Source organism: Oncorhynchus kisutch, linkage group LG18 (genome assembly GCF_002021735.2).
Source record: "Oncorhynchus kisutch isolate 150728-3 linkage group LG18, Okis_V2, whole genome shotgun sequence".
NCBI lineage: Eukaryota > Metazoa > Chordata > Actinopteri > Salmoniformes > Salmonidae > Oncorhynchus > Oncorhynchus kisutch.
Window position 1 is genome coordinate 4,480,119 of NC_034191.2, and position 17,283 is coordinate 4,497,401.

The following is a 17,283-nucleotide window of genomic DNA, read 5'->3' on the forward strand; positions in this document are numbered from 1 at the left end:
GAGAGAGGACCAGAGGAGTATGCAATTGAGATTATTTCAGTGTGATAGGCAGTTGTTTGGACATGTTAATTGATGTTGCCACCCTGCCCAGTAGGATCCCACACACGCAGAAGGCAGCGCCATAGAGGTAGATAGAGGACTCATCTTTACATCTGTGCTGCTATAGCATCTGTGACAGCATGGGCAGCGCCATTGAGACTACAACACATAGGAATTCCCACCAACTTGACTACTTTAAAATGGCTGCAGCATGGTGAAAGCCCTTCAATGGCAGTGCCCATGGCAAAATAGCTTTTAGGCCACTAGAGGCCTCTATCATTCTCTATGGTGCTGGTCGCAGCTCCTGTGCCTGTGTGAGCTTGCCGGAAAATATGCTGTTGCCACTCCTTGAGATAATTATGGGAAGTCTTTTTGCTTGTCAGTCCTGCGGTTGATCAAATGCAGCCTACAAAACGTTTTTGACACCGTAGGGACATGATCAGCCGACACTGAAAAGGAAGGAACTGGAGGAAAAGTTCCCGTACCGTAAGTAACGTTTTTTTTCCACCCTAGCTTTCTGTGAATTGTAACCGTTGTATACTAATTATGTTATAAAATATTGCATTTGAACTATGCCTAAAGACATTTATCGCCAGAAACAACATTATAATGAAGTTGGAGCTACTAAACAATTTTAAATCCATCTACCCCCATATAATTATTTTAATTCTAACATATTTAATTCGAGGTTACAAAGACGGATTCGTCTACGATTGGTCGCTCGGGCAGACTGACATATTATTCACAGTCCAATATACTTTTCTTTTAAAAACGTCACCGAGATTGCACGATAGTCACTTATTTCAGCGCACGGTCCCTAGTTTACATTGCTACATGTACAGTTACAGAGACGTAGACATGAACCATTGTTTCACTGTTAGGTCATTAGCCAACTTTTGACAAATTTAAACGAGGTTATTGCCGGTAGGGCTTTGATTGGTGCAATACAGTTATTTTATTTCGGGACTCTCCTTGGAAATAATAGTTGTTAAATGATTAACCCAACCACATGACTAAGCTATTTTATTTTTTTATAAAGAAAAGCCAAAGTAAATCCCCTTCAGAGAAACGTTCTGTGAAGACTATTCCCTAGTAACTGCTTAACCTACAAATCGATTCGTTGGTCAGGTGACCTTTCCCACGTCTCACTCTGCCTGGCGGTGGGTTAGTTTAATCTGTGTCGTTTTATCTGCCTGGTAGTGGCACCTGTTGTATCTGTGTTGGCAGTGGCACCTGTTGTATCTGTGTTGGCAGTGGCACCTGTTGTATCTGTGTTGGCAGTGGTATCTGTGTTGGCAGTGGGTTAGTTTGATCTGTGTCGTTATATCTGCCTGGCGGTGGGTTAGTTATTTTTAATCTGTGTTATATGGATGCTGTACAACTATTATAATCCACATTTTCCATTTCAATATTTTTAATCTGGGCAAGTGGATGGTGCCTTTTCCTTAACGACAGTTGAGGTATTACCCCTCCCCCTCATCCCTCCTCTCCCTCCTTCTCCTCTCTCACAATAACAAACACTACCCTCCCTCCTTCTCCTCTCCCTCCACCCCCCCCCTCCCTCCTTCTCCCCTCTCCCTCCCTCCTTCTCCCCTCCTTCTCCCCCTCCTTCTCCCCTCTACCTCTCTCCTTCTCCCCTCTACCTCTCTCCTTCTCCCCTCTACCTCTCTCCTTCTCCCCTCTACCTCTCTCCTTCTCCCCTCTACCTCTCTCCTTCTCCCCTCTACCTCTCTCCTTCTCCCTCTACCTCCCTCCTTCTCCCCTCTACCTCTCTCCTTCTCCCCTCTCCCTCCCTCCTTCTCCCCTCTACCTCTCTCCTTCTCCCCTCTCCCTCTCTCCTTCTCCCCTCTCCCTCCCTCCTTCTCCCCTCTCCCTCCCTCCTTCCCCTCTCCCTCCTTCTCGTCTCTCACAATAGCAAACACAAGGTCCTGGTTGTGTCCCAAACCCTGGTCAAAAGTAGTGTATTAAATAGGGTGCCGTGTAGGGAATAGGGTGCCATGTAGTGCATTCATGTAGGGAATAGGGTGCCATGTAGGGAATAGGGTGCCATGTAGTGCATTCATGTAGGGAATAGGGTGCCATGTAGTGCATTCATGTAGGGAATAGGGTGCCATGTAGTGCATTCATGTAGGGAATAGGGTGCCATGTAGTGCATTCATGTAGGGAATAGGGTGCCATGTAGTGCATTCATGTAGGGAATAGGGTGCCATGTAGTGCATTCATGTAGGGAATAGGGTGCCATGTAGTGCATTCATGTAGGGAATAGGGTGCCATGTAGTGCATTCATGTAGGGAATAGGGTGCCATGTAGTGCATTCATGTAGGGAATAGGGTGCCATGTAGTGCATTCATGTAGGGAATAGGGTTTCATGTAGGGAATAGGGTTTCATGTAGGATGCAAAAGCCTCTGTTCTCTAGGTGTTGACTCTAGCTGGCCCCTCAGGAATGAGAACTGTTGATTACTCTGCCTGTAGGAGTTCCTAATGACTCACAGGTGAGGTGGAGTACACAAGGTGCAGTCCTCTCTAGATATTCTAACTGTTCAACATACCTTTTTATTTACATGCATACAATCTTGATATTTAGTGTATTTTGAAAAGTATTCAGACCCTTTTACCTTTTCCACATTTTATGTTAGTCTTAATCTAAAATTGATTCAATTGTTTTTCTCCCATCAATCTACACACAATACCCTATAATGACAAAGCATTGTTTTCTTTAAATATCATATTTGCATAAGTATTCAGACCCTTTACTCAGTACTTTGTTGAAGGACCTTAGGCAGCGATTACAGCCTTGAGTCTTCTTGGGTATGACACTACAAGCTTGGAACACCTGTATTTGGGGAGTTTCTCCCATTCTTCTCTGCAGATCCTCTCAAGCTCTGTCAGGTTGGATGGGGAGCGACGCTGCACAGCTATTTTAGGTCTCTCCAGAGATGTTTGATTGGATTCAAGTCCGGGTTCTGGCTGGGCCACTCAAGGACATTCAGAGACTTGTCCCGAAGCCACTCCTGCGTTGTCTTTGCTGTGTGCTTAGGGTTGTTGTCCTGTTGGAAGGTGAACATTCACCCCAGTCGGAGGTCCTGAGTGCTCTGGAGCAGGTTTTCATCAAGGATCTCTCTGTACTTTGCTCCATTCATCTTTCCCTCGATCCCAACTAGTCTCCCAGTCCCTGCCACTGAAAAACATCCCAACAGTATGATGCTGCCACCTCCATGCTTCACAATTGGGATGGTGCCAGGTTTCCTCCAGGTGTGGCATTCAGACCAAAAAGTATTGTTTCTTATGGTCAGTGAGTCCTTTAGGTGCCTTTTGGCAAACTCCAAGCGGGCTGTTATGTGCCTTCCGTCTGGCCACTCTACTATAAGGGCCTGATTTGGTGGAGTGCTGCAGAGATGGTTGTCCTTCTGGAAGGTTCTCCCATCTCCACAGAGGAACTCTGGCTCTCTGTCAGTGACCATCAGGTTCTTGGTCACCTCCCTGACCAAGTCCCTTCTCCTCTGATTGCTCAGTTTGGCCGGGTGGCCAGCTCTGGGAGTCTTGGTGGTTCCATACTTCTTCCATTTAAGAATGATGGAGGCCACTGTTCAAATTGTATTCATCATATGTGCCGAATACAACAGGTGTAGTAGACCTTTAAGTTTAATGCTTACTTACGAGCCCCTAACCAACAATGCAGTTTGAAAAAATATGAATAAGAAATAAAAGTAACAAGTAATTAAAGAGCAGCAGAGAGATAACAATTGCGAGACTATGTACCGGTACGCCTCTCTATAGAAAGGGCACCGATTAGTTGAGGTAATATGTACATGTAGTTATCTTTCTAGTCTCCTGAGGGCGAATAGGTTTTGTCGTGCCCTCTCCACGACTGTCTTGGTGTGCTTGGACCATGTTAGTTTGTTGGTGATGTGGACACCAAGGAACTTTAAGCTCTCAACCTACTCTACTGCAGCCCCGTCGATGAGAATGGGGGCGTGCTCGGTCCTCTTTTTAATGTAGTCCACAATCATCTCCTTTGTCTTGATCATGTTGAGGGAGGTTGTTGTCCTGGCACCACACGGCCAGGTCTCTGACCTCCATATAGGCTGTCTCGTCATTGTCGGTGATCAGGCCTTCCATTGTTGTCACCGGCAAACTTAATGATGGCGTTGGAGTCGTGCCTGGCCGTGCAGTCATGAGTGAACAGAGAGCACAGGAGGGGACTGAGCATGTACCCTTGAGGGGCCCCTGTGTTGGGGATCAGCGTGGCGGATGTGGTGTTGCCTACCCTTACCACCTGAGGGCGGCCCATCAAAGTCCAGGATCCAGTTTCAGAGGGAGGTGTTTAGTCCCAGGGTCCTTAGCTTATTGATGAGCTTTGAGGGCACTGGTGTTGAACGCTGAGCTGTAGTCGATGAATAGCATTCTCACATAGGTGTTCCCTTTGTCCAGCTGGGAAAGGGCAGGGTGGAGTGCAATAGAGATTGCATCATCTGTGGATCTGTTTGGGCGGTATGCAAATTGGAGTGGGTCTAGCGTTTCTGGGATGATAGTGTTGATGTGAGCCATGAATAGCTTTTCGAAGCGCTTCATGGCTACGGACGTGAGTGCTATGGGTCGGTAGTCAATTAGGCAGGTTACCTTAGTGTTCTTGGTCACAGGCACTATGGTGGTCTGCTTAAAACATGTTGGTATTACAGTCTCAGAGGTTGAAAATGTCAGTGAAGACACTTGCCATTTGGTCAGCGCATGCTCGCAGTACACGTCCTGGTACTCCGTCTGGCCCTGCGGCCTTGTGAATGTTGACCTGTTTAAAGGTCGTAGCGGAGAGCGTGATCAGCCTTTCAGAACAGCTGGTGCTCTCATGCATGTTTCAGTGTTATTTGCCTCGAAGCAAGCATAGAAGTAGTTTAGCTCGTCTGGTAGTCTCAGGTCACTGAGCAGCTTTCAGCTGTGCTTCCATTTTGTAGTCTGTAATGATTTGCAAGATCTTGGGGACCTTCAATGCTGCAGAAATGTTTTGGTCCCATTCCCCAGATCTGTGCCTCGACACAACCCTGTCTCGGAGCTCTACGGACAATTCCTTCAACCTCATGGGTTGTTTTTCTTCTCTGACATGCACTGTCAACTGTGGAACCTTTTATATGGTCTGTGCCTTTCCTATCAATTGAATTTACCACAGGTAGAAACATCTCAAAGATGATCAATGGAAACAGGATGAACCTGAGCTCAATCTTGAGTCTCATAGCAAAGGTTCTGAATACATTTCTGAAAACCTGTTTTTGCTTTTGTCATTATGGGATAGGTTTTAATTATTAGAGTAAGAACTCAATGTTTATTACATTTATTCTTCCCGAAGGATCGAGCAGCTGAATCGAAAAAGACCATATTCACACACGCACTGATATTTAACCATTCCTCCTATGCTGAGTCTCCTCCTACACATCTAAACAGCCAATGCATCTCTGTTGCTAGACAACCTTAGTGATATCTGTTCTTCCTCACTTCATATGACCTGACCTCTCACCCCAAAGTGCTCACTCCTCCCCATCTCACGGCTGTCATGGTGACTGGTACCAGACTGTCTCTTCTCCTCCCAGAGGATCCCTGATGGTTAACAGTAAAATATCCTGACATAATGTAACAGTTGAAGTCTGAAGTTTACATCCACTCAGGTTGGAGTCATTAAAACTAGTTTACATCCACTCAGGTTGGAGTCATTAAAACTAGTTTACATACACTTAGGTTGGAGTCATTAAAACTAGTTTACATCCACTCAGGTTGGAGTCATTAAAACTAGTTGACATACACAGATACACCTCCAATTCACTCAGGCTAATTGACATTTTCTTTTTCAGCCAAGACCTCAGAAAATAAATTGTAGACCTCCTGGTTCATCCTTGGGAGCAATTTCCAAACGCCTGAAGGTACGACGGTCATCTGTACAAACAATAGCACACAAGTATAAACACCATGGGACCACGCAGCCGTCATACCGCTCAGGAAGGAGACGAGTTCTGTCTCCTAGAGATGAACGTACTTTGTTGCGAAAAGTGCAACTCAATCCCAGAACAACAGCAAAGTACCTTGTGAAGATGCTGGAGGAAACCGATACAAAAGTATCTATATCCACAGTAAAACGAGTCCTATATCGACATAACCTGAAAGGCCGCTCAGCAAGGAAGAAGCCACTGCTCCAAAACCGCCATTAAAAAGCCAGACTACGGTTTGCAACTGCACATGGGAACAAAGATCTTATTTTTGGAGAAATGTCCTCTGATCTGATGGAACAAAAATAGAACTGTTTGGCCATAATGACCATCGTTATGTTTGGAGGAAATAGGAGGCTTGCAAGCTGAAGAACACCATCCCAACCGCGAAGCACAGGGGGAGGCAGCATCATGTTGTGGAGGTGCTTTACTGCAGGAGGGACTGGTTCACTTCACGACCTGAATACACTGTACATGTTGCCCTCTCTCCAGTGGCCTGTCCAGTGTGGCCTGAATACACTGTACATGTTGCCCTCTCTCCAGTGTGGCCTGAATACACTGTACATGTTGCCCTCTCTCCAGTGTGGCCTGAATACACTGTACATGTTGCCCTCTCTCCAGTGTAGCCTGAATACACTGTACATGTTGCCCTCTCTCCAGTGTGGCCTGAATACACTGTACATGTTGCCCTCTCTCCAGTGTAGCCTGAATACACTGTACATGTTGCCCTCTCTCCAGTGTAGCCTGAATACACTGTACATGTTGCCCTCTCTCCAGTGGCCTGTCCAGTGTGGTCTGAATACACTGTACATGTTGCCCTCTCTCCAGTGTAGCCTGTCCAGTGTGGTCTGAATACACTGTACATGTTGCCCTCTCTCCAGTGGCCTGTCCAGTGTGGTCTGAATACACTGTACATGTTGCCCTCTCTCCAGTGTAGCCTGAATACACTGTACATGTTGCCCTCTCTCCAGTGGCCTGTCCAGTGTGGTCTGAAATACACTGTACATGTTGCCCTCTCTCCAGTGTGGCCTGAAATACACTGTACATGTTGCCCTCTCTCCAGTGTGGCCTGAATACACTGTACATGTTGCCCTCTCTCCAGTGGCCTGTCCAGTGTGGTCTGAATACACTGTACATGTTGCCCTCTCTCCAGTGTAGCCTGAATATACTGTACATGTTGCCCTCTCTCCAGTGTGGCCTGAATACACTGTACATGTTGCCCTCTCTCCAGTGTGGCCTGAATACACTGTACATGTTGCCCTCTCTCCAGTGGCCTGTCCAGTGTGGTCTGAATACACTGTACATGTTGCCCTCTCTCCAGTGTAGCCTGAATATACTGTACATGTTGCCCTCTCTCCAGTGTGGCCTGAATACACTGTACATGTTGCCCTCTCTCCAGTGTGGCCTGAATACACTGTACATGTTGCCCTCTCTCCAGTGGCCTGTCCAGTGTGGTCTGAATACACTGTACATGTTGCCCTCTCTCCAGTGTAGCCTGAATATACTGTACATGTTGCCCTCTCTCCAGTGGCCTGTCCAGTGTGGTCTGAATACACTGTACATGTTGCCCTCTCTCCAGTGTAGCCTGAATATACTGTACATGTTGCCCTCTCTCCAGTGTAGCCTGAATACACTGTACATGTTGCCTTCTCTCCAGTGGCCTGTCCAGTGTGGTCTGAATACACTGTACATGTTGCCCTCTCTCCAGTGTAGCCTGAATACACTGTACATGTTGCCCTCTCTCCAGTGTAGCCTGAATACACTGTACATGTTGCCCTCTCTCCAGTGTAGCCTGAATACACTGTACATGTTGCCTTCTCTCCAGTGGCCTGTCCAGTGTGGTCTGAATACACTGTACATGTTGCCCTCTCTCCAGTGTAGCCTGAATACACTGTACATGTTGCCTTCTCTCCAGTGGCCTGTCCAGTGTGGTCTGAATACACTGTACATGTTGCCTTCTCTCCAGTGGCCTGTCCAGTGTGGTCTGAATACACTGTACATGTTGCCCTCTCTCCAGTGTAGCCTGAATACACTGTACATGTTGCCTTCTCTCCAGTGTAGCCTGAATACACTGTACATGTTGCCTTCTCTCCAGTGGCCTGTCCAGTGTGGTCTGAATACACTGTACATGTTGCCCTCTCTCCAGTGTAGCCTGAATACACTGTACATGTTGCCTTCTCTCCAGTGGCCTGTCCAGTGTGGTCTGAATACACTGTACATGTTGCCTTCTCTCCAGTGTAGCCTGTCCAGTGTGGTCTGAATACACTGTACATGTTGCCTTCTCTCCAGTGGCCTGTCCAGTGTGGTCTGAATACACTGTACATGTTGCCCTCTCTCCAGTGTAGCCTGAATACACTGTACATGTTGCCCTCTCTCCAGTGTAGCCTGAATACACTGTACATGTTGCCTTCTCTCCAGTGGCCTGTCCAGTGTGGTCTGAATACACTGTACATGTTGCCCTCTCTCCAGTGTAGCCTGAATACACTGTACATGTTGCCTTCTCTCCAGTGGCCTGTCCAGTGTGGTCTGAATACACTGTACATGTTGCCTTCTCTCCAGTGTAGCCTGTCCAGTGTGGTCTGAATACACTGTACATGTTGCCCTCTCTCCAGTGTAGCCTGAATACACTGTACATGTTGCCTTCTCTCCAGTGGCCTGTCCAGTGTGGTCTGAATACACTGTACATGTTGCCTTCTCTCCAGTGTAGCCTGAATATACTGTACATGTTGCCCTCTCTCCAGTGGCCTGTCCAGTGTGGTCTGAATACACTGTACATGTTGCCTTCTCTCCAGTGTAGCCTGTCCAGTGTGGTCTGAATACACTGTACATGTTGCCTTCTCTCCAGTGTAGCCTGAATATACTGTACATGTTGCCCTCTCTCCAGTGGCCTGTCCAGTGTGGTCTGAATACACTGTACATGTTGCCTTCTCTCCAGTGTAGCCTGTCCAGTGTGGTCTGAATACACTGTACATGTTGCCTTCTCTCCAGTGTAGCCTGAATATACTGTACATGTTGCCTTCTCTCCAGTGGCCTGTCCAGTGTGGTCTGAATACACTGTACATGTTGCCCTCTCTCCAGTGTAGCCTGAATATACTGTACATGTTGCCCTCTCTCCAGTGGCCTGTCCAGTGTGGTCTGAATACACTGTACATGTTGCCTTCTCTCCAGTGTAGCCTGTCCAGTGTGGTCTGAATACACTGTACATGTTGCCTTCTCTCCAGTGTAGCCTGAATATACTGTACATGTTGCCTTCTCTCCAGTGGCCTGTCCAGTGTGGTCTGAATACACTGTACATGTTGCCTTCTCTCCAGTGTAGCTTGCTGGTTACATTTTGAAATGGAATTGGAATCTCCTACACAAATAACAACATTGTATTGGTACAATTCTACTTACCTGTCCAGTGTAGCCTGAATATACTGTACATGTTGCCCTCTCTCCAGTGGCCTGTCCAGTGTGGTCTGAATACACTGTACATGTTGCCCTCTGTCCAGTGTAGCCTGTCCAGTGTGGTCTAAATACACTGTACATGTTGCCTTCTCTCCAGTGTAGCCTGAATACACTGTACATGTTGCCTTCTCTCCAGTGTAGCTTGCTGGTTACATTTTGAAATGGAATTGGAATCTCCTACACAAATAACAACATTGTATTGGTACAATTCTACTTACCTGTCCAGTGTAGCCTGAATATACTGTACATGTTGCCCTCTCTCCAGTGGCCTGTCCAGTGTGGTCTGAATACACTGTACATGTTGCCCTCTGTCCAGTGTAGCCTGTCCAGTGTGGTCTGAATACACTGTACATGTTGCCCTCTCTCCAGTGGCCTGTCCAGTTTGAGCTCCCACCTATTCCAGTTAAAGTATTACTCTGGAATTGACAAGCCCCGTCTTAAACCTCATCTATTATCCTCATGTTCAACACTGTTTCTGGGTTATGTTGGATTTGTTTTTAGTCTTTATCAGCACACAGCAGTTCTTTCTCTCGTGACACATTTAGACCACAGTATAAACCACAGGAAAACCTCTACACTCTCCATTTGACTGTCTTCCTGCTCGACTTTTAGTTTCTGCAAATCAGCCAACTCGTTTTAGTTTTCCTTTTGTGTCCACCGCTTGCCCTTTTGATAGAAGTCATTGTAGCAAGCTAAGGCTTTGGAACATTGTACTGAGACTAGCCTATAGCCAAACAGAGGGTTCTATCCCCCTATCCCTTAAAAGACCATTTGATGGCAGATAGTTTGGATTCTTTACTAAGCTGTGAAAGACAAGTGCTTTTACAACTAGACAAAATGAACACTGACTTTTTAAAGATTTTGTTTGCTTTCTCGTCACCAGGGAAACACAAGACAACAGGCACTGCAGAATCAAACTGAAGGATCACAAACAGGATTGTCTGGGATATCTGGATGGTTATATTCCTAGAACCCTGCCTCCATTCTAGAATCCTGCCTCATTCTAGAACCCTCCCACTCCCATGCTGTACTGCAGGTGAACCCCACCCAGGACCCAGAGGATGAGACGTATCAAGGCCCTCGTCGTCATGGCCTTCCTGTGCAGCCTCTGCCTCATCTTCTTGTACTCCTCACTCAACCTCCATCTGGCCCACAGACACAGAGCTCTACTGGAAGTCTCAGCCAACCCCAGGTCCGAGATCAGCTTTGAAACACTGTCCGCCAAGCCGGTCCCAACTTACCCCAGACTGACCCTTACCAAGGACAGTACAAAAAGTGTCCCTATTCAGGTCACTGTTACACCTACTCCTGATCTCCACCAAGCTGCTGTCTTTGCCGCCCTCAAGAAGGCTATACCTCAGAACACAGCCTATTGGAACCGTGTTTTCTACTCTGGCATCAGACGACTGGACAAGGGGGGAAACTCAACAAGACCGGAGGGACTGGACTGGTCCCATTGCCGACACGACACCGAGCAGCTGCGGACAAACATTCATGACTTTACTTCCTATCCAGAACTCCACCAGGACTTCCTGCTTGGGATGGAGTGTAGAAACCCTCCTATCCTGATTGACCAACCAGAGAAGTGCACCTCGGAAGACGGAGAAACCTTCCTCCTCTTCGCCATCAAGTCGACCCCGAGGAACTTTGAGCAGAGACAGGCGGTACGGGAGACGTGGGGGCGAGAAGCGCTGTATGGAGGAGGGGTCAGAGTTCGTATAGTGTTCCTGCTGGGATCCTCGTCATTGGACGAGCCCGACCTGAGCCAGCTACTGGTGCTTGAGGCGCATCACCACGGCGACCTCCTCCAATGGGACTTCCACGACTCGTTCTTCAACCTCACGCTAAAGGAGCAGGTGTTCTACAGGTGGGTCCTGAGCCGCTGTCCTAAAGTCTCCTTTGTCTTTAAAGGGGACGACGACGTCTTCGCCAACACTGAGGCCATACTGGGCTACCTGCAGTCCCTGGAGCCTAACAAGAACTCAACGCTCTACCTGGGCCAGATCATCTCCACTGCTAGTCCCCTCCGCGACTCTAAGAGCAAGTACTACATCCCCCCGACCTTCTATGACGGGCCTTACCCTGCGTACGCCGGAGGAGGAGGTTACCTCTTCTCGGGGTCGTTGATCAGACCGCTTTACAGCGTCTCCAAGTTCCTCCCTTTCTACCCCATCGACGACGTCTACTCTGGGATGTGCTTCAACGCACTGGGAATACTTCCAGAGGCACACGATGGCTTCCAGACGTTTGACATTCGCGAGCAGGACCGGGAGAACCCGTGCGTCCATAAGGAACTGCTGCTGGTGCACCGGCGGAGCCCGCGGCAGATCATTAGACTGTGGCGGAGCATACACAACCCCGTGCTCATATGTTGACCCCCCCATGTTGAGGGCTAGGGTCTCACTGAGCCTCGGTGGTAGATGTTGACCCCTCACCACTGACACAGGGTCAGATATTAAATAACCAGTTTCCTCAATTCATATGCTGAACTATGGTTGCATGTTTTTTGGGAATGTTCAATAAATTCCCAAGTTTTCCAGAAATCCTGGTTGGAGGGTCCCTGGATTGCCTGCATATTCCTTCCTGATTGCGGGAATCTGCCAACCGGGATTCGGGAAAACCAGGGAATTTTGTGAAATTTTGCAACCAGATTTGTTTTTGTTTGTTGCAGCTGACCACACAAGCCTTGTTCATATGCTGAATGGCCTGATTGAGACATATCTTTCCACCCCCTAATGGTTAAGATCTGATCTGAGGGCCACCTCTTTCCACCCCCTAATGGTTAAGATCTGATCTGAGGGCCACCTCTTTCCACCCCCTAATGGTTAAGATCTGATCTGAGGACCACCTCTTTCCACCCCCTAATGGTTAAGATCTGATCTGAGGGCCACCTCTTTCCACCCCCTAATGGTTAAGATCTGATCTGAGGGCCACCTCTTTCCACCCCCTAATGGTTAAGATCTGATCTGAGGACCACCTCTTTCCACCCCCTAATGGTTAAGATCTGATCTGAGGGCCACCTCTTTCCACCCCCTAATGGTTAAGATCTGATCTGAGGGCCACCTCTACCTTTTTAGCTTCACTCACTCAGGGATGGTTTCCACGACAACGGTGTCAAAAAAATCCAGTAACTTTCCCAGAAATCCTGGTTGGAGGACTCCCCTTTATTCACTCCTTGTTTTTAGGAAGTGTGTTTTCTTCTTGAAAACCAGGCGATTTTTTTTTTTCAACCCGAGGCACGACTCTGTCCGATCAACGATGTACTGGAACTGTTTCTACAGGTGTACTGGATTACCAGGTAAAGGTTTATATGTAAATATGTTGGGCAATGCTTCAGGTGTTTTTTTTTTTTTGTTGTTGTTTTTTTAAACTGAACTCACAAGATTATTATAAAAGGTTTTCCATTCAAGTACCAGTTGACATCTTTTATTGGTGAGTTTTGTGTCTGCATACTGTTCTAGATCGTTTATCCCCAACACAAGTCCTCGAGTAACTTCACCAGCACACCTGATTCAACTAATCATCAAGCCCTCAATCAGGGCAGTACGTTTGGGACGTCAACATAAATATGCTGTTGGGGGGGGGACACTGTTCTAAATTACATCCAGGATGTGTTTTACTGCCTGAGGACAATAAAATGTTGTATACTTTATTGTAAATTATTTAAATGTTTTATTTCTGAGTGGGGAGGTGGATAAAAAAAAAAAGTCTGACATTACGTAAAGATGTAGTTATATGTAACAGATCGGTTTGATATTCTCCTCAGGGGACTAAGGACTGTACTTTTCATTATTCAGAAAATGTAATAAAATACTGTGAAACTCATTGTTCCTTTCAAAACAACTAGGGCGAATGTCAGTGACCTACAATTAATTTTTTAAAAGTGAAATGATTGTCTAAAAATATGACTTGAGCGTGAAAAAATAAATCTTGCAGTCATTTAATTTGAAACTTTTCGTTGTGTGTTATGGGAAGGCGATTATTTAACTAGAATGTAATAAACTGAGCACTGTGTTAAGCAACAGAGCATGTACGTATGAGATCAGCTCTGAAAATCTACTTTGATAACAGTGGGATGGATGTGAGTTGGAATGGAACAGAGCAGTGTCAGGTTAGCTGTGGACTTGTAGGTCCAGACTGTACTATTCTCATGAAAAATATGTATGAACGTTGCAGCGATAAAAAAAAAACAGGATCGTAAACTACCAATTGGGGAGGAAAAAGGGTGGTTAAAATTCACAAGACCGTTTCAAATTAAATCACAATGCCAGATGGAGGGTCATGGTTGGTTTTGCACTGTGGTGTATATTATAACACCAACAAGTAGTCTCAACAGTTCATTATGGCTTTGTGTGCCATCTGTCCCCGTCCCAACTGATCAGTCAGCTGCTTTCTAGATGTTTATTCAGTAACCTGGACACATTTTTGGGAGTATAGTCAAACTTTTATTAAACTCAAACACCTCAGCCATAGACCCCGATACCAAACAGCTAGAAAACTATGCATACGAAACGAGTGGGAGGCTACAGTATTGCCGAATAAACGTTCTCTGTAAAAGAGGAAATTGGCTAAGAGTTCTAGGTATGCATGACAACACCACTGGTGTGGGTAGATTAAGTCATGTTCAGTCCTATTTCCCCCAGCCTGCATCACTCAGGTATGAATAACCAGTGAGGAAAAAATGGATTTATATGCCTTTTGCTCATTGGGTAGACTCATGCACTGATAAATGACTAATGAAGACCATTCAACTACTCATTTGTTGAGCCAGCAGGAAAATCCTGTTTTAACACAGGTGTTTTTTTTTTTTTAAATACGGTCTGCCTACTAGAATCAACCGACTAACTCAAACCTCTCCCCTGGAACTCACAGATGTTTTAACCCTGAAATCACGGCGTCTGATAATCGTGTGTTAGCTCTGAAGTTGTTTAAATACACTGATAAAAGCTGGGTGTCGCCGAGGAGGGGTTAACAACAAAAACCACAGGACTGACTGGGTCAGACTCTCATTCACACAAAAAAACTAGAGGCCCAAAGTGGTCAATTAGAACAAAACCATCCTTAACATTAGCCACTCCCTCCCACTACTGGGCAGAATGCTAAGAATTCTAGCCTGGTCAGAATACCAGAAAAGAATTCTAGCCTGGTCAGAATACCAGAACTATAACTCTATGCAGAACAGTAGAATACAAAGTGTGCAACAACAGTCCCATCTAACCCAGCAGCCTCTCCTCGCCTCCACACCCTGCTCCAGCCTAGGCCACATTCAACATGGCACAATGTTGTGGAACGTTCAGATAGAAATATTTTATATAGAACAAACATGCCTCTCTGACAAGGAAGCAAAAGGAATCATGTCAGTTCTATTTGTGACATTTCTACCTGCAACGCTGTACAGTGTTTACCAAATGGCACCCTATTCCATATATAGTGCACTACTTCTGTCTAGAGTAGGGAATAGGGTGCCATCTAGAATAGGGAATAGGGTGCATCTAGAGTAGGGAATAGGGTGCATCTAGAGTAGGGAATAGGGTTCCATCTAGAGTAGGGAATAGGGAGCCATCTAGAGTAGGATGCCATCTAGAGTAGGGAATAGGGTGCCATCTAGAGTAGGGTGCCAACTAGAGTAGGGAATAGGGTGCCATCTAGAGTAGGATGCCATCTAGAGTAGGGAATAGGGTGCCATCTAGAGTAGGATGCCATCTAGAGTAGGGAATAGGGTGCCATCTAGAGTAGAATGCCATCTAGAGTAGGATGCCATCTAGAGTAGGGATAGGGTGCCATCTAGAGTAGGATGCCATCTAGAGTAGGGAATAGGGTGCCATCTAGAGTAGGGAATAGGGTGCCATCTAGAGTAGGATGCCATGTGGTACTCTGTCAGAACCTGAAGGATATACTATCAGCAGGACCAACGAGTTAGCCAGCTAACTAGCCTAAATATTATATTTTGTTTAGACAAATAAACTTGGTCTAATTGATTCAACAAACAAAAAGTTTATTTTTTTTACTGGTTGCTTATCAAAAGTTAGCCGGCTAACTCATTGAACCTGCTTTTTGTAGCGTACTCCTGTGTTTACTTGGCGTAGGCATCCAGGGGATAATGCTCTTTATACTGCTGGACGTGCCTCCACATGGCCTCCTTCTGCTTGACCAGGTTAGGGGTCATCTCTTCATACACGTCAGAGAACATCAAGTCAGGGTGGGGCTTGTGTCTCTTCTCGGCCTTCTCAAACGCCTCCATCACCATCTTACGGCTCTGTTTCCTCCAGCTCCTCTCGTCCTCCTCGGACCACCAGGAGCGGGCCGTCATGTAGTGGCGCAGCCGAGAGATGGGGTGGTCCTGTTTGTCCCAGTAGTTCACCTCATCTACGGAGCGGTAGGCCGAGCTGTCGTCGCTGGTGCTGTGGTGACCAATCCTGAGGGATGGGACGGAAGGAGAATGTCAGTGGAAGGTGTGGTAACTGTTTCTCCTAACATGCCTTCTGGTCCTGGAATGCTGTTGATCATGGTTTCAATTCAACTACTATTGTATTCATCAGAACACGTGGAAGAGAGGACAGTGTCAGGGCAGATCTAGTTTAAACTGTATTAATCTCACGCTGGTCTGCCACAAGAGGCTTCAGCTGTGTTTACACACCCAGAACAATTCTGATCTCCCCCCCCCCCCCCTCACCAAATTGGTCTTTTGACCAATCAGATCAGCTCTGAAAATCTACTTTGATAACAGTGGGATGGATGTGAGTTGGAATGGAACAGAGCAGTGTCAGGTTAGCTGTGGACTTGTAGGGTCCAGACTGTACTATTCTCATATGAAAGAAAGAACCCACGACTGGTGCTCGAATGCTCTTCACTACGGTTTTGATTCAACCTCGTGTAAATAATTAACGCCATGACACAAACAACAGGAAAAGGTGTCACCATGAAGGACAATGTAAACGAATCCTCTGAACTGCTTTCAGCAGGACGACGTTTTGTTACGTTCAGATAGAAATACGCATGTAGGACAAGGAGTCATGTCTATTCTATATGTATGTAGAACAAGGAGTCATGTCTATTCTATATGTATGTAGAACAAGGAGTCATGTCTATTCTATATGTATGTAGAACAAGGAGTCATGTCTATTCTATATGTATGTAGAACAAGGAGTCATGTCTATTCTATATGTATGTAGAACAAGGAGTCATGTCTATATGTATGTAGAACAAGGAGTCATGTCTATATGTATGTAGGACAAGGAGTCATGCCTATTCTATATGTATGTAGAACAAGGAGTCATGTCTATATGTGTGTAGAACAAGGAGTCATGTCTATTCTATATGTATGTAGAACAAGGAGTCATGTCTATATGTATGTAGAACAAGGAGTCATGCCTATATGTATGTAGAACAAGGAGTCATGCCTATATGTGTGTAGAACAAGGAGTCATGTCTATTCTATATGTATGTAGAACAAGGAGTCATGTCTATATGTATGTAGAACAAGGAGTCATGCCTATATGCATGTAGAACAAGGAGTCATGTCTATATGTATGTAGAACAAGGAGTCATGTCTATGTATGTAGAACAAGGAGTCATGTCTATATGTGTGTAGAACAAGGAGTCATGTCTATTCTATATGTATGTAGAACAAGGAGCCATGTCTATATGTGTGTAGAACAAGGAGGCGCTGATAGGCAGTCTACAGTCTACAGGCGCTGATAGGCAGTCTACAGGCAGTGATAGGCAGTCTACAGGCGCTGACAGGCGGTCTACAGGTGCTGAGAGGCAGTCTACAGGTGCTGAGAGGCAGTCTACAGGTGCTGAGAGGCAGTCTACAGGTGCTGATAG

At 46.1% G+C, this 17,283-nt stretch overlaps 2 protein-coding genes across 3 annotated transcripts in view; one reads left to right on the forward strand and one right to left on the reverse strand.

The window, feature by feature from the left end:
• Positions 1–308: 308 nt before the first annotated feature.
• b3gnt2l (UDP-GlcNAc:betaGal beta-1,3-N-acetylglucosaminyltransferase 2, like) lies at positions 309–14,193 on the forward strand. Of its 2 annotated transcripts, XR_002254856.2 has the most exons (3): positions 312–525; positions 10,340–12,754; positions 12,918–13,407. XR_002254856.2 is itself a non-coding variant. In XM_020478451.2 (2 exons), exon 2 carries the CDS (start codon positions 10,518–10,520, stop codon positions 11,829–11,831), a length of 1,314 nt encoding a protein of 437 aa, XP_020334040.1. In that variant the 5' UTR covers positions 309–525; positions 10,340–10,517; the 3' UTR covers positions 11,832–14,193. The 2 variants fall into 2 exon arrangements, 1 of the variants encoding a protein (XP_020334040.1); XM_020478451.2 differs by having other exon boundaries at positions 309–525; positions 10,340–14,193.
• bckdha (branched chain keto acid dehydrogenase E1 subunit alpha) overlaps positions 13,879–17,283 on the reverse strand; it is a 38,520-nt gene continuing 35,115 nt past the window's right edge. The window contains exon 8 of the mRNA XM_031795335.1: positions 13,879–15,872. Coding sequence (XP_031651195.1) covers positions 15,530–15,872 — 343 coding nt within the window. The 3' untranslated portion in view covers positions 13,879–15,529. The remainder of the gene's footprint in view (positions 15,873–17,283) is intronic.